This window comes from Rattus norvegicus, chromosome X (genome assembly GCF_021556685.1).
Source record: "Rattus norvegicus strain SHRSP/BbbUtx chromosome X, alternate assembly SHRSP_T2T, whole genome shotgun sequence".
NCBI lineage: Eukaryota > Metazoa > Chordata > Mammalia > Rodentia > Muridae > Rattus > Rattus norvegicus.
Window position 1 is genome coordinate 21318326 of NC_141554.1, and position 26074 is coordinate 21344399.

Sequence of the window (26074 nt, forward strand, 5' to 3'; positions counted from 1 at the left end):
ACAAATGTTTGCTTCTGCCTCTTGAGTGCTGGGATGAAAAGCATATTTCACCATCCTTGATTTGCATTAATCTTTTGCATTTTGTTTCTCATGTTTTCTTGTTACTTTCTTTTTCCTATTTCTCTTGTTAGCCTCTATTCCTATTTGAGCCCTTGGTTTGTCTTGGCCTTTTTTTTTTTTTTTTTAAACAGGGTCTCGAACTCACTATATTGGCAAGGACGGCCTTGGACTCTGGATTTCCCCTTGTCTCTATCTCTCAAGTGCTGGCCTTACTGCTGTGGCCCACCACATGTGACTCATATGAGCCCTTGAAACACATCTTTCCTTCCCAAATTTCTTCTTGAAGGCCACTAGCCCTTCTCCCATGTCACCCAACACAGTATCTAATCTTTCTCCATCCTAACAACCTTCCCCAGATGCTCGATCATACCTGTGGGGTTGGGATCCAGCCTGTAGCCCACTGGGTTGCCTGGAGTTGGGAGCCACTCCATCATCATCACTAGGCCCAGTTGAAAGAGAATCTGGGAGTTTCTCCTTAACCGGTAGAGACACCGAAATCCTCGAGTTCCATTGAGCTTGGGGCTGGGAGTCTATGGAGTCCTGAGGAGAGTCATTTGGCTTTAGTGTTTCATCAATGTAATGGCTAAGTTACTTGATCAGTGTTTCACTCACTAGTCCGCAGGGAACATCACTCCCTACGGACTGAATCTGGGCCTTGTTTTCCAACAGCCAGTGATAAGTATTGAATAGTTTTCCATTGTAGAGGAGGCTTCTCCCAGACACAGTATAAAATTCACTTAAGAGTCTGAGGGAGAGTTTTATAGTGAAGCACTTTGTTTTTTTTTTTTTTCTTTTTTCTTTTCTTTCTTTTTTTTTCAGAGCTGGGGACCGAACCCAGGGCCTTGCACTTGCTAGGCAAGCGCTCTACCGCTGAGCTAAATCCCCAACCCCTCAGTGAAGCACTTTGGAGAGGAATAAAACTTGTCCTCACTTTGTATGTTTCTGGGTTGTTCTCAGCTTCCTCCTCCTCAGCTTCCTGACCTGCGGCCTCTTCTTCTTCTTCTTCTTCCTCAGTGTCATAGGTGAGGGCCTGTTGGATCTCAGGACCCAAGTCCTGTAGGCTCCTTAGACCAGCCTGTGGGGATGGATGGACAAAGAAGGGAATTTGTGACTCCTGCTCTAAAGTGCCACTCTCTCAGCTTGCTTCTCATGCAAAAGTGTGTGTGTGTGTGTGCCTGTTTCTTCCTCTGTGACACGGGTTTCAGGAGATCATGAGGGAGATCAGGCTCTATACACATGACCACCCAGGGCCCTGTCCTTCAGACCTGGAGGACAGAGGATGTGCTTGTTGGGGCATCTGCTCCTAGTAGCCCCTTTTCTTTCCTTCTCCGGAATTTTCGGAAATAATCTTGGATGAGAAATGTGGCATAGAATTTTCCCACAGTGACCTCCTCCTCTGGGGACAAGAAAGGGAGCAAAGTTACACAGGGGTCCTCTACACTGCTACTAACTACCGGCAATAATCTGGGCAGACAGTTAAGGAGCTGGGAACGGGTAGCCTACCATCTGGAGGGGGGATGACCTCATCTAACAATTTCTGCTTTATCCGCTTCCAGATCTTTTTGATGACCATCCGAAGCTCCTGGTTGGCTTGATCCAGGTTCCCTGCAAGGCAGGAGAGTATGGGGCAGGGGAAATAGAAGTGCAGAAGTTGCTCCTCCTGGCTGTTGGTGGGAGGCAGGACTTTGCTTTGAAGCTTCACCTAAAGCTTCACTTGACTCCTATCAGATAAAGTATGGCAGCAGGCCTGGAGAAGCCAGTCAGCCATTTTGAGGTTCAGAAGTAGGAGATACATGTCTGTCATTCTTTACATTTGCTCCCTCACTCCTCCCCAAGAATCACTTCACTCCTGCCCCTCCCTTCCCCCACACCTTCTGTCTTGATCCTCAGGGATGTCCGCACCAGGGCAAAGAGTGTCGCGTTGAATGTCACTGTTCCGTCTGAGTTGAGGGGGACATTCATGGCCACCAGTCTCTATGAACAGCAGAGACACAAAACTCACTCTGGGAACATTCATGGCCACCAGTCTCTATGAACAGCAGAGACACAAAACTCACTCTGGGAACATTCATGGCCACCAGTCTCTATGAACAGCAGAGACACAAAACTCACTCTGGGAACATTCATGGCCACCAGTCTCTATGAACAGCAGAGACACAAAACTCACTCTGGGAACATTCATGGCCACCAGTCTCTATGAACAGCAGAGACACAAAACTCACTCTGGGAACATTCATGGCCACCAGTCTCTATGAACAGCAGAGACACAAAACTCACTCTGGGAACATTCATGGCCACCAGTCTCTATGAACAGCAGAGACACAAAACTCACTCTGGGAACATTCATGGCCACCAGTCTCTATGAACAGCAGAGACACAAAACTCACTCTGGGAACATTCATGGCCACCAGTCTCTATGAACAGCAGAGACACAAAACTCACTCTGGGAACATTCATGGCCACCAGTCTCTATGAACAGCAGAGACACAAAACTCACTCTGGGAAAATGTTAGGTATAGTCTGAATGCCCAGGGCAGGAACCTTTGTGGGTGTAGTCATATACCCATCCCTACCAAAGGAAAGTCCCTTTCCTTTCCCATAGAGTATAGAGCCTCTTTGGAGGTCAGTAGGTGAGTGGGTGGGCAGGCAAACAGACCTTGCAGGCCACTCGGTGTGGGCACAGCTTTCCAAATCCCAGTGGAGGCTGGATGCGTCTCAGCAGGGCAACCACATCCAAGTGCTTGATGCGGCCCCTGGGGCAGTCAGAGAGGTACCACTGGATCTCCTTTAGGTCTTTCTTAAGCTCCATCCCCAGCAAATCATTACCTCCCATACCAACACCTTAAGGCTTGGAGGGATGAGGAGCACAGATGGGGGGGGTAGAGGATGGGGAAGTAGAAACCTCTTTATTGATGGGTGATGGAATGCATGAATCTGAAGTTTTGGAACTAGGGGCCATGGAGGGCAGCACATGTCCCTAGGATTCTAAGTAAGATATTAAAGGGTATACTTGGCTCCGGGGTCATATTCAGACCAGATCCTCTTGAATTCATCGAGGTGGTGGGGTCCCAGAATAGACCAATCTCTGGTTAGGTAATCAAAGTTATCCATGATTACAGCCACAAAGAGATTTATAATCTGTAGGTCAATGAGCAAGCAGACTTAAGTAAAGGAGCAGAGCTGGGTTTGGGAGGTGGACAGGGTCTGGGATGATCTTATACGGTCATTGGGTCACATGCTCCTTGGTTGATCTTATTGTTGGGGCGGTGTTATCAAGAGCTGGGCTGCCCAAATTCATTCGGATATCTCTGAACCACTCAGGGCCAGTCCCCATGGCAACGAGAGTGGCTGTGGGAAAGTGGTTCTTACCAGGAAGGCACAGAGCATGAAGAAGCTGATAAAGTAGACAATGGCAAAATTGCTACCACAGGTAAATTCCTCGCCTGGGCCAAAGTCAGACTCAGGGTCACACCGATTTCCTGGAAGGCTGGCTAGCATTATCTCTTGCCATGCCTCACCAGTGGCACACCTGGGGAGGGTCACAGAGGGGCAGTATTCTGAAGGAGAGGTTATAAAGTCATGTCAAGTACAGGTGTTGGGGGTCTAGGGAAGGGAGAGGATGGCCTACTATTATCAGGGGCTACATTTTGCATCAATTTACTGTGTGTGTGCGTGTGTGTGTGTGTGTGTGTGTGTGTGTGGGAGAGAGAGAGAGAGAGAGAGAGAGAGAGAGAGAAAGAGAGAAAGACAGAGAGAGAGACAGAGAGAGAGACAGAGACAAAGACAGACATACAGACACACACACACACACACACACACACACACACACACACATGGGGGCAACCTGTGGAAGTCTTTTCTTTTGTTTCAACATGTGGATTCTGGGAACGGAACTCGGGTTGTCAGGCAGCAAATGCCTTTCCTTGCTGAACTGTCACACCCGCTTCCATTTCAACACTTTAACTAGCACGGCCATGATAATGGCAGTTAGAGAATGTCTCTTACAGATTACGGCACTGTGGCCTACAAAGGGGGCACATCTTACGGCCTGAAAAAGAATGGCTTAGACTAGAATATTTTGAAAGACTCCCCCTTCCCCCAGATCACAGCCAGCAAAGGCCCCTGCTTACATGGATCTCAGGCTGCCCTGATATATAGCTTAGGCATCTTGGGGTCCAGAGCAGGTATTGAGTACCCTAGGTATTCTGAGGGGCAAGGTAGCAGGGAAGTGGGAGTTTATTACCTGAACAGAAGCAGCACAGCCTGCGGAAAGGTCTGGAAATTATTGTTTCGATTTATCTGTGTGCCGTCCTGAAGAGCCACTTTGCCAAACATCTATAGACATACAGAGGCTGTGTGCCAGGAACGGGTCTATGTTCCCCTGTGTTCCCATTGGTTTCATATTTTCTAAGACCTAAGAGATCCTTAGAATCTTGAAAGCAATTACCAATGAGCCCATTTTGCACATGCGGACTTATCTAAGGTCATCTGGTTTGTCTATCTTTCTGTCCCTCCATCCCCACACCAGGGCTACTCCTACCAAGTCTCTCAGACAGGATTATTCTCTAGGCTCTCCACTTACCTGCATGCCAATGACTGCATATATGAAGAATATCATTGCTATAAGAAGTGCCACATAGGGCAAGGCCTGGGAGAATGGGAAGGAGACAGATATTTCAGGTGCAGCCAGAGAACTCTAAATCCCAGAGTGCATTCCTCTCCCCTAGCATAGGCCTGCTGGGAGGTGTAGTCTAATTCATTTGAATTACATGTGTTCCCCAAATGTGGACACAATATTAAATAGAGTAGGGTAAAGTCAGTGAAGCTAGAGGTGTGTTACAAATTAAGAGCACAGAGAAAGAGAGAAAGTTGGAAACGGTAAGTCAGAAATGGTCTGAAAGGCTGGGAGCTGTAGTTCTGGGTGGGGAATTACCTGGAAAGACTTGATGAATGTCCAGAGCAGTGTGCGGATCCCCTCACCCTTACTGAGCAGCTTCACCAGCCTCATGACCCGGAAGAGGCGAAAGAACGTGATAGATATGCGGGAGCTGTCCTCTGAGCTCTGAAGTTAGGGATGCAATGGGGGTGCTCAGTTTGTGCCAGCTCTAGTAGCTTCTTTTCCTCATGCCTTGGCCCTCCCAGTGCCCAAATCTCTCAGAACTCAGACCCAAGAGTGGTCAGGGGGCATTTCTAAGGACTCTTGGGCTGTGAGGGATGGTTGAAAAAAATTGTGGTTAGGGGCGAGAAGCTACCTCACCAAGATGGCCTCCATTCTGGTGGGACATATGGGCAAAACAGAGGTGATAAAGGAGATGATGTGGTCATATGTCCAAATGGATAAGGGGAAAGGATGGTGCATACTCAGGGGATTGTGGGGAAGGTTATAGGGTAACAGATAAAGATGGTTGTAGACAATGTTTTAATGGGGGTGGAAATGAAGGGGGCAGGTAAAGAAGATGGTGGAGCAAAGAAGTTGAAGGAAACAATGGAGCAAAACCTCATGGAAATGAGAAACAATGGGCGGTCATCAGAGAAGCCAGTGATGCAGAAATGCAATCGGCAGCATTGTCCGTCAAGGTTATCACCATGCAGTACCCATTGGTGGAATGATGAAGCCAATGATGCAATCAGTTGTGGTAACAGAGCCAGGGGAGGGCCAGTACAGGAGATGGAGCCAACGAGCAGTCAGGGAGACGATGGTGCCAAAGCAGATGTCAATGGAGTTGATGCAGCCATTGGAATGGGGCAGAGACAATGAAAAAGATAACAGAAATAATAAGGGATTTGGGGAGGTAGCAAAGCTACTGGATAGGGTGCAAAATGAAACAGGGGAGCTGGTTAGCTGGTTAGAGGGAGGAATATGTTGACAGAGCCAAGCAAGGACTCAAAAAAAAAAAGATGGATCTAGAATGAAGACTGCTCAGTCTCCAGGACTGGGGAGGGTGCAAGTGGGAGCTGTCTACCTAAGTGAAAGAAGGCTCTAGGGAGAGGCTAGAGGGGTTAGCACAAAGCCCAGTTCTCACATTGACTTCTGTGACGGCAATGTCGACTACGCTGCCCACTACAATAAGAGCATCGAATGTATTCCAGGCATCGGCAAAGTAATGCTGTAGACAGGAGGAAAGCAGTGTGCTGTGTTTTTTTTAGCCAGCAGACCAGTGTAGGGGCCCAGTAATGGATACATGGTATTGAGGAGGCAGGGACTAGCTTGGAACACAGGTGACCTGTACCTGGGTCCCTCTCATTACTTAGTCTTATGACTACTTGGTGCTACTCTACAGCCCCCCACCCCCACCCCAGTCACCGGGCTATGGAATGTGCTTCCTTCCCCAAAAGTTTCTTCATAGGGTGTGGGTATACCTTGGGTTTAAAGGCAATGATTTTGAGCACCATCTCAACGGTGAAGAGGCCAGTGAAGACCATGTTGAGTATGTCCATGGCATAGTTAAAGGGAGCCGTCTGCTCATAGTGCTATGGGGAAAAAAAACAGATGGGGACAGAACCTAAGACAGAGACACACAAACACATAGTCCCTGGTCTGAGCTCAGGAGTCTAGGGATTGGAAACCCTGTGTCGGACAAAACTGGTTCTTGATTTCCAGAGTGCCTTGCATTAAGGCAAGGATCATCTGGGAATGAAGTCCTAACATAAATCTTCTGGTTGACAGCTTCTGTGAAAAAATTATTTCATTAAAATATGCAAGAATTGCTGCTTGATGCTACTGCTCTCCCTTTGTCCTGCTTCGGTGTGGTACTGATGTGTGCACTAATTCCTGATTGGATGTAGTGTTTTGTGACCACGATGCAACAACTTACAGTGGAATGACGCAGCAGAAAGATCAACAGGGCCTGGCTCACTGACCAACAATGGGAAGGCAGCCTACATCGTGTTCCTCAGCGTTAGAGGCAAAGAAGCCAACCACACCGGCTCTAGGGTGCGTGATATTTTTCATCTTAGAGTGCATTTTACGATCTGTGACAACTTGCAACCGTTACCGACCATTGTTTTCACATCCCAGCATCTTTAAAAACAGAATGCAGGCTTTGGCTTTAGATGTGAGGAAAGGTTCCAAATGTGCTAACTTGAGACTCCGTCAGTTAGGCAGGTGTGTGTGTGTGTGTGTGTGTGTGTGTGTGTGTGTGTGTGTGTGTGTGCGCGCGCGCGCGCGCGTGCGCACAGAGATGGGAGGGTGAGGGGTGGCAGTGGGACATAGGGTTGTTACTTGCAGCCTAGTGCATTCCCAATAGCTCTCAAAGAGATTGCCTGAAGAGAACAAATGTTTGGTAATGATCGAGATGGAGGGTTCAGACCTGCATGGCCAGGGCAACTGTGTTGAGGAGGATGAGCAGAAACATGAGGTACTCAAAGGCGGCTGAGTTCACTGTGGCCCACACGCGGTACTGATGTGGATTCTTGGGGATGTATCGGCGGAGTGGCTGAGCTTTGAGTGCATATTCCACACACTGGCGCTGCATAGTGGTATAGAGCATGAGTGAGCTGGGAAGGTTCCCAAGGCAAGGTTTCCAAGGCAAGGTCTGCTGGTCATGGGTCAGGAGTGAGAGGTCACCTGGTTCTTGTCCAGTTCACAGTTTTGATATTCCTGCTCTCCCTGGGCACGGAATGTGATGATGACAAATCCCACAAAGATGTTCATCATGAAGAAGGCGATGATGATGATGTAGACAATGAAGAATACTGATATCTCCACATGGTAATTGTAGATAGGGCCCTCGTCTTCAGCGTGTGCATCTATGGCTTTGTATAGTAGCCTGTGGGAGACAGTGGGATGTAGAAGTGAGGGTGTGATCCAGGGAATCCCAGCCCCCTCCAACTTCCTCCTCGGCTACTCATCACATTCATCCCCCAAATCTCCAAAACCCCCAAATTTTCAACCCAATAACTCGAGACTTCTAAACAACCATAAAGAGACCCACATGAGGCTTTTAAAGGGGCTTAGATCTTGGGTTTGTTTGTTTCTTTGTTTTCCTTTTTTTGAAACAGGGTCTCACCATGTCGCCTTGGCTGTCCTGGAACTCAACTATGTAAGACAGGATCCAAACCTTTTGTCCCAGAAACCTCCTGAAACTGCTATGCAGCTCTCAAAAGAAACCTATCTAGACATACAATGTCCTTTCAAAATCCTCCATGTTTCTGCAGACCTTGAATCTCCTTATATAAGGTCCTGGAGCACTTCCTCTATGTGGTTCTCCAGAACTCCCCACAAGCTCCTAAAGATCTTGGAACCCCATGCTACAACCTTGAATGCTCTGCTCAAATCCCCCCAACAAATATCCAGCTAGTAAACCCTAAGGCATTTGTAGCTCTTTGTTAAACTTCCAAACCCCCATCTCCTCATCGAACCCCTTTTGAATCCCCCATGCTCTACTTAACTCAGTGTAATGCTCACTTAGTCTTTTGTAGATTTTCACCTATTCACTCCAAGACCTTTCCCCAATCTCTAGAGACCTTGCTCCAAAGTCCCAATAAGTCCCCAGCAAGGTTCTGGGAAATCCCCATTTAGGCTTCTATCACACTTGCCAGTTTCTAAAAAGCTATACCCAACTGGACCCAGTGGCACAAAGCTGAATCTCAGTACTCAGGAGAATAAGGAAGGAGGATCATCAATTTGAGATCAAAGTGGGCTACATGGTAAGACCCTGACTCAAGAAAATAGGTGGTAGGGATGTAGATTAATAGAATATCATTGTCTCGCATATACAAAACCTGGGTTCAATTTCCAGGTACTGGAAAGAGGAAAAAGGAAAGAAAGAAAACCCTATTCAGTCTTGAAATTTTCATTACAACCCTAAGGCACACTCCCATCCATTCCCCAGTGATCCCAGGAATCATCTAGAACCATCTGCCTAGTTTCCTGTCATCCCCAAGGCCCTGCCCCTCACGCAGGCCAGCCTTCAAAGGTAGAGACAGTGAACAGGGCCATCATGGCTGAAAGGACGTTGTCAAAGTTGAAATCACTGTTGACCCAGAGGCGTTCCCGGACCAAAGGTCGTGACACATCTCCATCAGGGTAGATGAGGAAGGAGCCCCTGTGGATGTTGTAGACAGGTTAGATGGGGGAGGAAGAGGAATGAGGAGTGGTAGCAAAGAGTCTAGGGCCTTTATTATGGTTGTAGCAGGGCATAGGGGTGTACCTAGACAGCTTGGCCTCACATCCTGCCCTTTTATTTCTTGGCTGGGTTATTATAAACATTCAATCTCTGTCTAGTTGATTTTTGTCTTCACTCTTTATTTAAAAAAATGAGAATACTAACAGAACCCATTTCCCATTTGTCCCAAGGATGGAGTAAGTCAATAAATGACAGTTAATCATGGTGGTGCACACATTTATAACCCTGTTACTTGGGAGGCACAGGCAGCAAGACTTTAGCAAATTTGAGGGCAGCCTGGTCTATGTGATTTCCAGGTCAGCCAGGACTACATACTGAGACTGTTGTCTCACAACAAACAAACAGACAGACAGAAAGACAAAATCAAATCAAGTCAGGCATAGTGGCACATGCTTATAATCCCAGCAACTCAGGTGGCAGAAGACAGGAAACTTGTGAGTTTAAAGCTATGTTGAGAGTTTTAAGGCTGGTTTCAAACATATTGAGACCAAAGCTCAAAAAAAAAAAAAAAACCCAAACTAACAAACAAACAAAAAAACAAATGGGGGCCAACAAAATGGCTTGATAGATAAAGGTTCTTGCTTCCAACCTGATGATGTGAGCCCAATCCTCAGAACTCACATGGAGGAAGGAAAGAATCAATTCCCTCAAGTTCTTCTGTGATCTCCACACATGTGCAGTGGCATGTGTACTCCACATATTAATAAATACGTGAATGTAAAAGAAAGAAAGAAAAAAGAAAAGCAACCAATAAACCAACAACAAACAAAACTAATCTCGGGAACACAGTTGGTATATCACTGTCCCCATTGCCATTGAATGCTTTTGCCATCCAGGGGAAAGTAGTTCTCCAAGTGGCCAAAGTTTTCTAGCATTGACTCTATACCAGGCACCAGGCTAGGTCACCACGCAGGCAGTTTGCTGTGTATATTCCACGCACCGCCTCTCTCCTCCTCTTAACAGCCCCGTGAAAAAGGCACGCTCTTTATCCCTACTTTTCAGCCCTAGGAAGGGCTAGGTAGAGTGAATCAATGCCAAGCCCCGGGAAGCAGGTTTGAGTCTGGGATTCCTGGCTTTATGGTCTTTGCTTATAAACCACCTCCATCTACAAACATCTCTAGATGGAAGCTGGCATTCACAGCAGGAAATTGCAAGAGGTTCTGGGGAGGAATGTAGGTAATGCTGAAAAAAAAGTGGGGAAGGGTTATGGGGGGACTTTGAGGGCTTGCCGAGATAAGAAGGGCTCTACAATTAATAGGAGGGTTCTGGGGGTATATCTTGGGGGCATTTAGGGAAGTTTGAAGGTCTTGGGGACTTTGGAAACCAGACATGTCTAGAGTTCTTGGTAAGAGGCTGTAAGTGGTTTCAGGGACTTTAGAGAGATCTGGATATCTCTATGCGATTTGGGAGGGGTTCTGGATTCAGTAGAGGGTGAGGCCTCAAACACTCACTTGCATTCTTTCAGGGTGTGTTTGGCTTCATCAGTGCAACTGTAGAATTTTCCCTGTAGGGAGGAAATGTGTCAAGCAGGTTCACCTTTCTTGCCCCACCTTGACCCCCGCCTGGACCTCCCTTTGGCTCTCCCTCACCTTGAACAGCTGAACACCAATGCAGGCGAACATGAACTGCAAGAGGGTGGTGACAATCATGATGTTTCCAATGGTCCGGATGGCCACAAACACACACTGCACCACATGCTGCAAAACACCCCCACACGTGACAGATGGATATCACAGGCCATATATAGGATGTAGTGGGGAATTTGGCTGATGACTATGGCTTAAAGACTTGGGCCAGGGGTATGTGGTTGCAAGTCAGAATGGTGGAGTAACATCTCCCATAGCTATTATTATCATAGCATGTATGATATCAACAAGGAATAAGGGTTTTCTAGGCAAGGATATATAGTCACATGCCAAGGACATGAATTAGAAAAATGTGGCCCTTGGTACAGTCACTTGTAAGGAACGTAGGTCAGAGCACATGGCCAGTTGGCAAGAATACATGGTCACGTGTTGGGTTTAGGCTGCGTGCAGTCATGTCTTTGTGCAATAGTCAGTTGGATCAGTCATCCTGACCCAGGAGCTGGGTCCTGTGGATTTGGATGAGCTGGGCTTACCTTGAGTCCCTTGGCTCGGTTAATGGCTCGGAGAGGCCGCAGGACTCGGAGGACTCGGAGAATCTTCACAACTGAGATGGCACTGGAGCTGGGGAATGGGAAGTTTTCAGGTCTTTGTTAGGGCTTGGTTCTGGTTCTGGGAGGAGTGGGGAGGGCAGGAGGAGGGGTCACTCACTGGATGCCAAAGGAGATGAGGGACACACTGACCACAAGCAGATCCAACAGATTGAACCAGCTACGGCAGAAAGAGCCTTGGTGCAGGAAAGCCCCAAACACCGTCATCTGGGGATCAGATTATATTGGATTAGACCTTAGACCTGAGGATGTAGCTGGTGGGTAAGACAGACGAAGAACAGAGAGATAGGTGATGGGGTGGAGTGAGAATCGACTGGGGCAACTGAGGATATGACTGAGGGTCCAGTAATCACCTTTAATAGAATCTCCACGGTGAAAATGGAAGTGAAGGCATAATCGAAGTACCCCAGAATCTGGGAATGTAAGAAAGAGAGGAACACTGTCACAACTACAGGGGATTAGTAGGCATGTGTGTTTGTGTGTTTCTCTCTTTCCCTGTCTCTCTATCATCTATCATCTATCTATCTATCTATCTATCTATCTATCTATCTATCTATCTATCTATCTATCATCTATCTATCTATCTATCTATCTATCTATCTATCTATCTATCTATCTATCTATCTATCTATCATCTACCCAGACTGACCTCAGAGTTGCAGTAATTTTCCTGCTTCAGCCACCAAAGACTAGAAACCCAGACATGCACGACCATGCCAGCTCGCTTGTGTGCCTCTCAATGTAAGCCTTGCTTTCCCTCCTCAACATCAGGAAAGACTTTTATACATGCCAAACGTTTGGCCATCCAATGTGAGGGCTCAGATTTAGGCTCCTCTGTATCTGCCCAGCTACATAAGTGTCCTTGGCCTGTTTGACCTCCCAGAGTACCTTTCCCCTACCCTCAGTCAAATCCTGATCCTCTGACCCACACTCGTTGGACTATGGAAATGGCTGTTGGTGCAATATCCGCCACCATTCTTGATCCTCCCTTCCAGCCCAGTGAGGTGTCTTCTGGTCTCTCTCTACTTTGGCTTTAGATTTGTGCCCAGGAGAATGCCCTCTGTGAGTTCCTCCCAGCCCTTGGCCATGGGCTCACATGGTTGCGGAAGGAGTGGGCTCTGATGGGGTCCTCAGCAGCCAGGGACACACTACTGAGGATGATGAACACCAGGATGAGACTGGTGAACACGTGATGGTGTATGAGAGTGTGGCAGGCCTTGCGAAGCCTGGGGAGTGGAGAAAAGGCAGTGATTAGAAACCAGGATCGGTGTTTCCTAGGAGATCCAAGGAGATCCGTCTGTGTCCCATTGCCTCCTGAGCAGTTCTGGGGCTCCCCACCTGGCCATCCCCTCTTCCTTGCCCTATTGCTGTTCATTCCTAACACTCACGGGTTGGTTTGGCTGAGGCAGAAGAAGGCACTGCCTTCAGGGATGGGTACCACCTTCTCCTTGGGTACAACTTCCTGCAGGAGTTCCACATGTCCTGCACCATTTTCTTCCTCCTCCTCCTCCTCTTCTTCCTCCTCTTCCTCCATGCCTGGTGCTGGGAAAAGAGCAATGAGACAACTCAGTGGAAAAGTCCTGGAATTGTGCTTGGCACAGGACGAATTCCTCTCCTCTCATTTCCTGCCCAGAATCTCAGCTCCTCAGTCACGGATCTGAACTTAGATCTGTTTCGTTTAATATGGTATGCCCAGCTCTTAGAACAGTACTGGGGACACAGTGACAGCCTGGTCAATGTGCTTAGTGAGTGTTATATGCACAGACATAATTTGATAACAAAGGTTCTGAGAAGGCCCACAGTAAAATAAAACGTCCATTTCTCTTGTTTAACCTTGGTGTCCCATATGTTGCTGGTTACCAACCAAGCCCATTCCTGTATTTTTGCAGTGCTCAAGATTATTATACTTAGGGTCTTCCCCATGCTGTGCAAACACTCTACTACTGAGGCATAGCCCCAGTCCTTACTGATTTATTTTTTTTGAGATAGTTTCTAGTGTCTCTAAGGAAGTCCACGCTGAACTGGAATTCACTATTTAGCACAAGGTGTCCTTAAATCTGCTACCTTTCGAGTGTTAAGACTACAGGCAGGTGCACTGTGTCTACTGCCGTCAGGACGACCTTGGAAGAGTCTGCTGGCCAGAGAGGATTTCGTCAGGGGTCAGGAGCTCTCTGCCTGCGTTCTCTTTCCAATACTCCTTGTCACTTCCATGTGGCCTGCCTACTTGCCTGCTCCTTCACTTTTTGTGCCCTCTGTGTCCTCATTTTCTCCACCAGGCACCTGGAGACAGGAAGATAGGAGTCATCGACTATGGGAGAGACACCAGGCACAAAGGAGGCATAGACGAGACAGGATAACGTGGAAATAGATTGTCAGAGGATAGGGTTAAAGCTGTGTGCACATCGATAGGGATGAGGGATGAGGGATGAGGGATGAGGGAGAGACAGCCCAGGCTTATTTTCTTTAAGATTTATTTTTATTCTTTTAAATTATGTGTATCCATGTATGGGTATGCGTGTGTGAATGCAGGTGACCTTGGAGGCCAGAGGTCGTTGTGTCTCCTGAACCTGGAGTTACACGTAATTGTGATCTGCTTGCCATGGGTCTGGAAACCAAATTCAGGTCCTTTAGAAAATGGGCAAGTGCTCTTACCTTTCCAGCTCCCCCACCCTTTTAAAAAGACACAGTCTCCTTCTGTAGTCCAGGCTGACTGGAACTCATTATGTAGAGCAGGCTAATTCGAAACTCAGAGACTCTCTTGCTTTTGTTTCCCAAGTGCTGGGATCAAAAGCATGTATCAGCACACCCAGGCTTCTAACTCACCAATACTTTGTTCTCTTGGGGAGGGTTTCCTTCACTGCTCTTCTCTCTGTTCAAGGAAAGAGGGCTGATTGCTGAAGGTAATAACAGACGGGTGAGGCTGGGCTGGGTACTGCTGTCAGGACAGACCTTTCTTAGGGCTTCCTGCTTCTAGTCTGCCTATAGTCTATCCTCACAGCATCCAGGAAGGAGCCTGTGGCACCCTAACGCTTCCATGCTTAGCACTACCAAGAACAAAAGCCAAAATCTCTTCTTGACCCAGAATACCCCCCACTCTGGTCTTTTTCCCCCCTCCTAACATGTAACCCCGTTTCCTACCATTTTCCTCCCAGCTGCGTCCCTGCCTCACTGGTGGTTTGTGGTTGCTTGTTATGGTGCTGGGGATGGAAACCAGAACTTCAAACACATACATTGTCTTCCCCTCAGCTAGGTCCCAGGCCCGGATGTTTTGTTGTAGATAGGTTAACACCGCCACCACTTCAAAGGGGCGATCATTGACCCTCATCTCCTATCCAGTCTCAATATGGAGCCCATGTTGGCCTTGAAGTCCTTATCCTTCTGCCTCAGCCTTCCCAGTGTTGGGAATATAGGTATGGAATGCCTGGCTTGTTATCAGTTTTCACTATTGCTTTCTTCTGTTTCTGTCCCTTCACCACTTATTATTAACATAGTCTTTTTTTTTTTTTTTGAGAAAGTCTGTGACAGGACTGGAACTCACTATGTAGACCAGGACAGCCTCTAAGTGAAAGAGATAAACTTGCATTTGAGAGCTGGCATTAAAGCCATGTACTCTAGCACCCGGCTTACTAACATATTCTTCAAGTTACATAACAATGTTCTTGAATTTTGCTTGCATTCCTCAACTACAAACAGCAAGGACTCTGTCTGCTGTCACACTGACTTGTCATGTCTGGCTGCTGACAGCATGTCAGCCCATGCTGTCTCCCTAGGATTTGCAGCAGGGCCTAGCATAAAGTGTGTGCTCAATGAGTACGTGATGAATGAATGACTTTCTGAGGACTATATCTGGAACTGGGGCTTTCGAGCACAAAAATGTTCCATAGGCTGTGTATTTGTGAGATCCGAGTCAGAGATCTTAGGGAAAGGGAGTCTTAGAGATGACGCCAGAGCTCACCTGCCCTTATCTTTGGCAGCACCCGCATCCCCGCTGGCTAGGTTATCCACAGCAATGGCAAGAAACACGTTCAGTAGGATGTCTGCAGTGAGCTCAGGTTGCAAAGATGAAGAAGTGTCCTGCCTGTGTGCTGCCCAGGCCCACACTCTCACCCTGCTCACCCTCACCTCACTCTATGCACTCCCCGAAAGCTCTGAGGATACAGTTGCCACAGATGAAGAGGATGATGAAATAAACACACACCAGCATCCCTGGGAAGAAGGGACCACCGTAGGCCATGATACCGTCATACATGACTACATTCCAATCCTCACCAGTCAGGATCTGGGGGAAGGAAGGCACCAAAAATTTCTTGAGACCCCCTACAACTCCAGGCCCTACCAACGTGTGTACACATCTCAGGGTGTCCAGGTCATACCTGAAAGACGGTGAGGAGGGCTTGGGGGAAGGTATCAAAGGTGCTTCTCTTAGTGTGGGTCTGGTCAAAGTTGAACTTGCCCCCAAACAGCTGCATGCCAAGAAGGGAGAAGATGATGATAAAGAGAAAGAGGAGAAGCAGCAAGGAGGCAATGGACTTCATGGAGTTGAGCAGCGATGCCACCAGATTGCTGAGGGATGCCCAGTGCCTGCAGCAGAAATAGGAAGTGCACGGTTGACATTCATTTTGTCAGGAGTCAGGAGCCAGGCAGGCCTCCCGTTTGGGATACACTGGGGCAGAAGGGGTTAAAAATAGACTGTGCTGCCAAGGTTGGAAGTGATTTTTTTTTTTGGAATTGAAGTGTGATAAGAGTACAAAAGGGAGATGACTAAGTTTGGAGTTAGAGCTGGTGCTCAGGGTGTGGTGGGAGGTGAAATGAGCGGGGAAGTGGAGAGAGAATCGGGTTTCATGTTGGGACTGGGAGGACTTGGGCCGTGGTGATTTGGGGTCGGCGGGGTTGGGAGTAGGTTATGGTTGAAGGATGGTATAAAAAAGGGGGTACAGATGGAGCTTGGGGTTAGGGAGAGCAGGATGGGGTTGCAATTGGAGAAAGGTAGCTGTCCAGGAGGGAGGAGGGTTGTATCAGAGAATTGGGAGTGGCATCGGAAAATTAAGAATGGTGTGATGGTTGGTGCTCGCTGATGGCGCTGGGGCTGGGAGTTAGGGCTGAGGTGGGAGATTGGTTAGGGCTTGGGATTAGAGAGTGGACCTGTGGATTATAGGCAGTCGGGGTCGGGGTTAGAGAGCTACTGTGGCTGGGATGGAGAATAAGCATGGAGATGGGCTTGGGGGTAAAGTCAGGTTGGGAAATGGATGGAGATGGAGGAGGCACTACTCCTGGTGACTCTCCTTCCCTAGAGGGTAAGGATTTGTGCTTCTTTGCTTTCCCTAGGGCCCAAAGGTCAGCATGTAACTGGAGGTGCTCCATGGAAGCTTGCTAAATGAACGAGGAGGCTGAGGGAATTATCTTCAGAGCTGGGGTGCAGAGTTGGGGCTGCATTTTGGTCTCCATGCATACACACCTGGTGACCTTGAAGATCCTGAGGAGACGCACACATCGGAGCACTGAGATGCCGAGGGGCTGCATGGCCCCCACCTCCACCAACGTCGTTTCTAGGATGCCCCCACAGACCACGAAACAGTCAAAGCGGTTGAAAAAAGAGGCAACGTAGACAGAGGGGCCCAGGCCGTACAGTTTGAGAAGCATCTCCACGGTGAAGAGGCAGAGCAGAACCTTGTTGGCATATTCTGTTGGGGTGTGGCGCGGCATATGTTTAGGAAGCCATGAACTCTGGTGGGATCTTGGCGTTAGCTGGGAGCTGGTCAGGTGTGAGCTAGGCTTTGACTGGGGTTAGGGACTAAAGTGAGTTTGTAGGTCAAAACAAGCGAGATCTGGAGCTGGGGCACAGGGTAGAGTTGAGGTGGGGGCCACAGTCCCCCTTTGTGAATCCAAGACAAATCTCTACTCAATGGTACAGTTAGCATCTAGGATTTATTCTTTTTAATTTTTTTAATGTTTATGCCTTATGTTTTTGGTTGTGGGGATGGAATCCAGGGCCTCACACATGAACTCTTCCACTGAAATACAGCTCCAGTTCCAAGCCTATGGTTTCTTTGGGACTGAACTGGTTTGGAGTGGAGTTAGAGGCAGGACCAATAATAAAGATTTACGTTTATAAGGGTTTAAGATTGTAAGGAATCATAACAGTTGATCCTTGAGGTAGGCCAAACAATATTTAAGCATTTTACAGCCGAGCTCATTTAATCCTCCCAACCACTCCATGCCACGGTTAGTCACCATTGCCTCCATTTTGCACATGGGGAAACTGAGGCACGGAGGGGTTAACTTGTCCAGAGACCACGATGTTAAGAGCCTGGATTCTACTTCCTGCTCTGACCCTCAGGAGCTGAATCCTGCAGTTAGTTGCTTGACATCAATGCCATGGTGATCTGTACCCTCGACCTGAGCACCGAGGTACTAACTTTTTAGTGGAACCAAGTTTGAGTTTGGACATGTGCGATACTGAGACTAGAGCTTGATACACATAGCAGGTAGCACATAAGTGTGGTTTGCACAGCGGTATAGGACAAGTTAAGGTTTCTGTACTCCTCTGCATTGGAAGGTGCTATCTGGGATCAAAGACTCCCTGGACAGCCTGCCTTTGAACTTCTAGGGTGAAGGGAGCAAGGGATGAAGAGGAGAGCTGACAGGCAGAGACTCACCTTGGGTCTGGGTGAGCCACACTGGCTGCCCATGGTGCTCAGAAGCGATGGTCAACGTGTTGAGGAAGACGAGCAGCAATACAGCCCAGTAGCAGGCATTGGACTTGACTGCCCGGCGGCAGCGTGCACGGAGACCACGGTTGGCTCGGCGGAAGTGGCGGCTGGGCAGAGGAGAGCCCATGGCATCATTGAGATTGGCCTATATCAGCCCGGTGTGCTGGTTGGGGGTCCCAGGAGTCACATGGGTCATGGAGGTGGACTGGTCTCAAATTCATGGGGCCAAAAGGTTGCACAACTTTTCACAACTTACCAGACCTTGGTTTTCATAATCTTGTTTCTAGAAATGATTGAAAAGGGGCGGGGAGGGTGTCATAAGCTGAGAGGGAATCAGCAGCTATGACTGGAGGTCAGGTGTTTGAAGCTGAAGTAAGAATGGTGTCTGGGCTACGTAGGGATCAAGGGCTGGGATTCCTCACAGGCAGAGTGTACAGCTGGCCATGGTCCCCTCCTCTTCATCCTCATCTCCGGGGGTGTCTGTTATGGAACCAGTGTCACTGGCTGGAAGGCTGGCTTCAGGCAAAGTGAGGATAGAGGTCAGGACCCAAAGACTTTAGGTGCTACTTTTGGTTTTCCCTGTCTACTTACCCCAGCTCTGCCCCACCCCTAGCTTAATCCTCACCATGACTGCTGGTGGAGTGTGTGGAGCGAGTGGAGTGGCTGAACCAACGCAGTCGTCCGCGCCTCCTATTGGTCAGCTCTGACAGTTGTGGTCCTGTGGAGGGGGGGGGGATAGTTCCAACTGAGAAGGACGGCCTGGGGGCAGAATTAGGGTCAAGTCTAAGGGATAAGGAGCTAGTTGGAGCCTTTGTATCTAAGTCTGGGTTGAGAGTCTGTGTCCTGAGCCAGAGTTGAGGCAAAGCCTCGGATGGCTGCAGGCTTGGTCTGGGTCTCAGGAGGGCAATCACATCTGGGGTAGGAGTGAAGCTGGGCCAGAATTGAGTTGCCTACGATGGCCTGCCCGTCCCTCTTCAGCAAGAGAAGCCAAGTTGCCGTCTACTGAGGGGTCATGAAGGTCCAACTCCTCAGCCTGTGTGATCCAGTCCAGGTAGCCCCGAAGGTCCTCTTCCATCTGCTGCTTCTCCCGAAGCTTCTGAAAGTCACCTCGGGCTTTTGCCTTTTCTCTTTCCTTGGAGAACTCCCTGGAGGAAGAGGGGAGCAGACTATATAAGGAAGTCATCACCAGTAACCTTGCCTTTACTAGCCCAGCCACAATAGCCGTCTAATTGTTCTTTGGAGAAGCCAAGGACATACCAGCTCCCAAGCCTTTGCGCCAGCTGTTCCTGTGACTTAGAATACCATCAACACTCTCTCAAGAGGTCCTTCCTGATTTTTAAAAGAATTACATCTATCTATCTATCCATTCATTTATGTGTGTGGCAATGGGTGTCATGGCCTGTGAACCAGAGGACAATCCAAGGGAGATGGTTCTTTCCTGCTACCACATGGGTCTTGGGTATTAAAATTAGGTCATTAGATTTGGAAACAAGCATCTTCCCCACAAATCCATGTTGCTGGGTTCTGAATATATATATATATATTCAATGTGATTCTCCTGCTTCTGCCTTCTAAGTGCTTGGATGACAGGTGTACATTCTAGGCCTGGCCTGATTATATATTATTATATATTTTTGAGCTAATGTCTCATTACTAGCTCAGGACCTTACCAAACTTGCAATCTTTTCCTCTCTCTGGATGTTGGCTATAGACGTGCAATGCGACTCTTAGCTCTGATGTTCCCCGTTATTTCTTTTTTAAAAGATTATTTATTATTTATGTGTGTGTGTGTGAGCCTGCCTGAACATGCACAGCCCTTGGCTTCAGGAGCCCTCAGAGGCCAGAAAAGGGAATCAGTTCCTTCAACAGTGAAGTTACAGATGGTTGTGACCTGTCATGTGCTTGCTGGGAACTGAACCTGAATCTTCTACAAGCACTTTTTTTGTCTTTATTTTCTGAGACACGGTTTATTTGTGTAGCCCTGGCTGCCCCAGAACACACTATGTAGACCAGGTTGGCTTCAAACTCGGAAGATCCTCTTGTCTCTGCCTCTCGAGTGCTGGGATTAAAGGCATGAACCACCATGCCCAGCTTTGGCAAGCATTCTTTACTGAGCTTTTGCTTCCCCAGCCCCAGATGTGAGTATTTTGAATTGCAACATCTCCCTGTTCCTCATTTTTTCCCTCTGCGCAGTGCATATTGTATGTGAGTGTGTGTGTGTGTGTGTGTGTGTGTGTGTGCGCGCGCACGCACATGTGCGCGCACGTATGTGTACATTTCCTTATCTTGTATTGCTGTTATTAGTATCTTCCTATAACAGTGCAATATTCAAGAAACCAGGGCTTTCCATGTTCCTTGTCTCATTTCTCCAACAGTGCCTGCCGCACAGTAGATGTTTAAGTCTGAATGACCAAGGGGACACATCAGATTATTTTAGTGGTGCTAGAGATTGAGCCTCGAGTCATAGAAATACCAGACAAGTGCTCACTAAGTTGCTCAGGCTGCCCTTGACTTGAGATACTTCTGTCTTAGCCTCCCAGGTAGCAGGGATCACAGGGTTGTGCTGCCAAGCCTAGCTCAGACGGGATTTATGGAAGATGCCTGGGAATTTGGCAGCACACAAGGGTGGCGAGATGGGAAGGGTTGTAGGGTTGTAGATCCAGGCTTCTTACCCACTTAGGACTCCAAGCACAAGGTTGAGGACAAAGAAAGACCCAAAGATGACGAGGCTCACAAAGTACACCCAAGGTAGCTCATACCCCATGGCATCCTGCATCTGGAGAGAGAACATATTCCATAGCAGGCAGAGAGGACCATGCACGCTAGGGGAGAAGGGCAGGTGCAGCCTCCAAGCTGGGTCAGTGAGGGCTTGTTCACCTCACCCAGTAGAGGACGTCTGTCCAGCCTTCCATGGTAATACACTGGAACACAGTTAGCATGGCAAAGAAAAAATTGTCAAAGTTCGTGATGCCACCGTTGGGTCCTGGCCAGCGCCCACGGCACTCAGTCTGGTTCAGTGTGCATGAACGGCCAGAGCCAGAAGATGCACAAGGCGACGGGTCCTCCTCTGCCTCCATATCTGCAGGAAAATTGGAGCCTGGGGCTAGGAAGCAAGTCACACACTAGTTCCTGCCACTCTGCAGCTCTATTCTCCTAGGACGTTGGTTTCAATGCCCTAGATATTTTTTTTTGGTTCTTTTTTTCGGAGCTGGGGACCCCTAGTTTTTTTTAAGGCAAAAGCAACCCTGGGCTCTTCTGCTAGGGCCAAACCCCTGGAAGTATTGATTGATTTGAACCACTGGGAAGCTGAGTCCTTCCCACATGGGTTTGGGAAGTGTGAGTGGCAGAGTCTGGTGAATAAGAGAGTAAAACAAGGTTGAGAAAAGGTTTGGGCACAGGTCTGCATAAATGCCTGTGGAGGAGATGTGCAGTTTTCAGTCTTCAGACTGAGCCTGTGGGTGGAGTCTTGTGGTACCTGCACACTCATTCCTGAGAGAGGGGTTGTATTCGGGGATTTTAGGGCGGAGTCTTAAATACAGGGATGGGGTTTGGCTAGACAAGGTTAGAACCAGAGCCCAGCAACCGAATCTTGAGAAACCGAGTGGGCTTTTTAGAAGCAAGAGGGGACCCAGAAGTGAGGGCAGTGGGCGTGAAAGGGTGCCGGCTGACCAGATCCCAGGAAGTAGCACGTCTTGTGCATTCGTCCGAGGAACAGCTCGAGTCCGATGATGGCGTAAATGATAATGACGAAGAGCACCAACAGGGCAATGTGCAGAAGCGGCACAAGCGCCTTCATGATGGAATTGAGCACTATGTGCAGACCTGTGGCGGGGAGGGGCAGGCTCAGCTCGTTCGCCATCAGCCCGGCGCCCCTCCTCCAACTTGGTGGCGGGGTATACTTACTCGGGACCCCAGACACTAGCCTTAGTGGTCGTAGCACCCTAAATGCCCGCAGTGCCTTTACATCAAAGCCTCCCGGCTTTCCTCCAGTATGCGGGGCATCTCCTGGCCGCCCAGGTCCCTGCTCCAGCAACACGCTGAACAGCCTGATGGGGGAGCATGGGATGGGGAGGGGTTAGTCAGGCCTTTGGTTCCTGCCCTTTCCCTCCTTTCTCTTCAGGAAAGCACAACCCCCTGTAACTGGAAAGGCAAATGGTTTTAAATATGTTAATAATCCAGATTTTAGCTGCTGGATAGGGACTGTCTGAAGCAGTTGCTTCCCTGAGACCCAGAATTCATTGAATTGCAAACTAGGGTGGGGTGCCCCTCCCCTTGCAGATGCGCACCCGACTACAACGATGATGAAGTCGAGTAGGTTCCAACCATTGCGAATGTAGGCGCTGGGATGGAGCACCAGCCCATAGGCCACGATCTTGAGCACTGTCTCCACGGTGAAAATCACCAGGAACACATATTCTACCTGTTCCTGAGGGCGGAGCAGGGGGTGGGGCGTGAAGGCCGGGACTTATTTCTGGGCAGGGTGAGTTGTAGGCACAGGTTAGGGTTGCTATTGCTAGAACCAAGAGTGGAGTAGGGTAGGCCCTGGAGGGGCGGGGTCTGGCTGGGTGATTTAAATTGTAGCTCTAAAGGAAACTGCAGTCTAGTTGGGGATGGGGTAGACCTCACCAAGTTGTGGTTAGCAGTGTTGGAGTCGTCCTCAGGGAAGGGGATATATACCCCCAATGCCACACAGTTGGCAAAGATGGTCAGGAGGATGAGAATATCAAATGGCCTCAGGTGAACACACAGTTAAGGACCCAGGAAGAGTGACATTGAGAACCCCACATTCCCTTAGTACCCTCTCCATCCAGAGCTAATTCTAGACTTCAAGGTTTGGACATTCCCAACCCTGGTCTGACCAAGTCCTTAACTTTGGCTCTTCCCTCTCAACTTTATTATTATTATTATTATTATTATTATTATTATTATTATTATTATTATTATTGTCTCATGTAGCTCAGGTTGGTTCAAACCTCAAGGTTGTGCTATGTAGTTGAGGATGACCTTCAACTTCTGGTCCTTCTGTTTCCATCTTTTGAGAGAAAGGCTCACAGAGGTGTGCCTCCATATCTGGTTTTTGGGGTCCTGGGGATTGAACCCCAGGGCTTTGTGCATGCTAAATAAACACTCCTACTGAGTGAGCTACATTCCCATTCTTTTCTTTCTTTCTTTTTTTGGAGACATGATCATGCTGTACAGGCCAGGCTGTCCTTGAATTTTCAGTTCTCCTGCCTTGGCTTCCTGAGTTATTTTTTTTTTTTTCGGAGCTGGGGACCGAACCCAGGGCCTTGCGCTTCCTAGGCAAGCGCTCTACCACTGAGCTAAATCCCCAGCCCCCGGCTTCCTGAGTTATAGGCATATGCAAGCATGGCCAGTTTAGTGCTAGACTCTTGTTCCTGGTGCCCTTCATTTCTCTGGACTGCCTCTCTATTCTCTCTCTCTCTCTCTCTCTCTCTCTCTCTCTCTCTCTCTGCATTGTTTTGGATCGAACTCAGGGCATCCAATACTCTAAGTAAATGCTCTGCCACTGGGCTACACTGACACCCCAGAAATCTTCCCTCCCCCCAATGTTGGACCGTTGGTCTTTAGTGATCCTCCATCCCAGGCCTGACTTAATTCAGGACTGCAGACTCCTCTCTACCCTGGCGAGCATCCTTACCCCTGAGGCTCGCAGGATACTTCCACTCCACAATGCTGATGCAGGACCGACGAATGGGATTGCTTAAGGTGAGGCAGAAGAGTGCTCGAGGTGATCTCTGCGCACTGGCCACCACTACGGTCTTGTGCTTGTTGTGCTGAGTCCTCCGTCTTGGGGTCCCCAGGCCCGATGCCCCACTGGTATCAGTCCCCACGGTTGGAGGCCCAGGACAGAGCCCCCACTCAGGGCCAGGACCGGTCCCATTGGCTGGACTGGGTTCTGGGGTGGTGTCTGTGTGGAGAAACAACAGTCAGGGAAGGGACAGCATAGGACAATCATAGCCATTTCTTATCCAGCCCCATCCCTCTATTTGATGGGCGAAGAATGTGCAAAGCTATGGAGTGGTGGGAGATGCTTGGGTTATGGGTTGAAGGTTAACAATCAATGTTGGAATGAAGTTTAGGGTGGAGGAATTTTTGCTGAGGAAAGTGGTTGAGGACTTGATTGATGATCACCATGCTGTGCACTTTAACTTCAGGTTAAATCTGAGTCATGAATTTTTTGTGTCGGAATGGGTCTAGCCTCAATTGATATAGGCAAGAATGGAGTTTGGTTGAGGTTTTATTTAGGGTTGAAGCTGGGTATTTGAATGACTTGGGCTTGGAATTGGAATGAAAGTGAGGGATACAGTTTGCGTGGAATTTGCATTTTGCATTGGGATTTTCAGCCTGTAGTTCCAAGACTCAGTGGTTTGGTTTCAGCTTCTGAGAGGGGTAATAGGTGAGCCTGACTAACATCCCCAGCTTTGAAGGAAATAAGATGTCTGGATTAAAATCCTGACTACTATTTAGAAGTTGTGTATTGCCTTGAGTAAATTATGGGATTACACCTGAGCTTCAGTTTTCATATCTGTATAGTGGGAACGATAATAATAGGTGCTGGCATTGTAAAGATGTTGTGAGGAGTAAATTGAGCTCGATATTCATACAAATGTCTAGTATGTGATATTATTACTATTTTGAAAATGAGGAAATTGAAATGCAAGAGTTAATAATTTTCGGAAGTGGCTGAACCAGGAGTCAAACCAAGGTATTCTGACTCTACGGCTTTCTCAGCTCACGACAGCAATCGTTGTATGTTCTTGCTCTGAGTTCATTTTGTATTTGTAAAAGGGTTTGTTCAACCTGGAGATGTGGCTCTGTGGTTAAGAGCTCCTAATGCTCTTCCTAAGGCCATGGGTTCAATTCCCAGCACCCACATGGCAGCTCAAAGTCTCCGGTAACTCAAGTTCCAGGGGATCTGATACCTTATCTTACCTCTGCTGTCACTGCACACACATGGCATACAGAAACTCAAGCAATATACATACTTATAAGATAAAGTGATAATCTGAAAAGGGGCCTGCGCTGTTTCTGGACAGCTAGGGAAATCACTGCGTAGCTAGGGAAATACTAACGTCTAGACGTTAGATGACCTTCAAGTTCATGATAAGGTCTGTAGCTATCGTGAGGTCTAGATTCTAATGTTCCATGTGGTGGAGGTAGGGGATTGTCTTCTGGTTAGCAGGGTTTAGATAAGGTTTAGTGTGAGGCTGGATTTGGTGTTAGATGTGGAGTGAGTGCTAGGATCAGGATTGAATCTGGGTTTCGTTTGGGAACTAAGGCTAGGCGTAAGGTTAGGGGCTACTGAAGATAACACAGAGGCTACGGTGTGGTGCATCTGAGATCAGGTGGCAAAGAAGCTCTTTTAAGGGGAGGCTAGGACAGGAAGAGGATCCAAGTGGGCAGTGGGTAGGTGAGAGGGTGAGGGTGGACCAGAGTCCAGGGTGACTCCAGGGGTCTTCAGGGGTGGATGGCTTCTCTCACCTTTCCCGACTTCAGATTCCGACATCCTCTTCTGGAGATAGAAGGACCATCTGCACACAGTCCCCCTTCTCCTCTCCCAGCCTTAGAGAGATTAAGGTCATGGGGCGGGGAAAAAACGGTGTCAGTCGGGAGGGTGAACGGGGCGGGGGGGGGGTTGGGGAACAAATGAGATGTTTGTAGGTCTGAGATTGGCAAGGGAAAAGGCACTAGCTAAGTGTTTCACAAATAGATACCTGCACTAAGCAGGCAGAAACCAAAATAAGAAAAAATGATATAATTTCCAGTAGTATATAACATTTGATGTACATAGGAAAAACCTAATATGTTATCTCTATGACAAAAGAGTTGGAGAGTAAATATCAAAGGGATATAAAATGGAGAAATATATAACATTTAGTGATGCTATAAATTTCCCCAATGTGATCTGCTTGGCATTTTGCATTAGCTACATCAAACAAAATCTCAGCATACTTTTCTTT

At 48.1% G+C, this 26074-nt stretch overlaps 1 protein-coding gene and 1 long non-coding RNA gene across 2 annotated transcripts in view; one reads left to right on the forward strand and one right to left on the reverse strand.

Annotated features, from left to right (window-relative positions):
• The window catches only part of LOC120099258 (uncharacterized), a 42185-nt gene extending 22607 nt beyond the window's left edge, over positions 1-19578 (forward strand). Inside the window, exon 3 of the long non-coding RNA XR_015646932.1 lies at positions 16708-19578. This is a non-coding gene — a long non-coding RNA (uncharacterized LOC120099258). The remainder of the gene's footprint in view (positions 1-16707) is intronic.
• The window catches only part of Cacna1f (calcium voltage-gated channel subunit alpha1 F), a 28260-nt gene extending 2607 nt beyond the window's left edge, over positions 1-25653 (reverse strand). Inside the window, 43 exon segments of the mRNA NM_053701.2 lie at positions 431-600; positions 992-1135; positions 1326-1456; positions 1564-1665; positions 1932-2034; positions 2717-2813; positions 3071-3198; positions 3430-3589; positions 4304-4395; positions 4643-4708; positions 4994-5122; positions 5313-5333; positions 6084-6167; positions 6421-6531; positions 7371-7529; positions 7628-7829; positions 8961-9107; positions 10640-10692; positions 10778-10885; positions 11308-11395; positions 11483-11589; positions 11736-11795; positions 12479-12608; positions 12771-12924; positions 13611-13662; positions 14206-14251; positions 15338-15419; positions 15541-15661; positions 15756-15963; positions 16838-17063; positions 18039-18199; positions 18349-18375; positions 18515-18608; positions 18718-18810; positions 19047-19237; positions 20765-20868; positions 20975-21171; positions 21762-21914; positions 21996-22138; positions 22379-22518; positions 22719-22824; positions 23772-24021; positions 25596-25653. Coding sequence (NP_446153.2) covers positions 431-600; positions 992-1135; positions 1326-1456; positions 1564-1665; positions 1932-2034; positions 2717-2813; positions 3071-3198; positions 3430-3589; positions 4304-4395; positions 4643-4708; positions 4994-5122; positions 5313-5333; positions 6084-6167; positions 6421-6531; positions 7371-7529; positions 7628-7829; positions 8961-9107; positions 10640-10692; positions 10778-10885; positions 11308-11395; positions 11483-11589; positions 11736-11795; positions 12479-12608; positions 12771-12924; positions 13611-13662; positions 14206-14251; positions 15338-15419; positions 15541-15661; positions 15756-15963; positions 16838-17063; positions 18039-18199; positions 18349-18375; positions 18515-18608; positions 18718-18810; positions 19047-19237; positions 20765-20868; positions 20975-21171; positions 21762-21914; positions 21996-22138; positions 22379-22518; positions 22719-22824; positions 23772-24021; positions 25596-25620 — 5165 coding nt within the window. The 5' untranslated portion in view covers positions 25621-25653.
• Between the last annotated feature and the right edge of the window lie 421 nt (positions 25654-26074).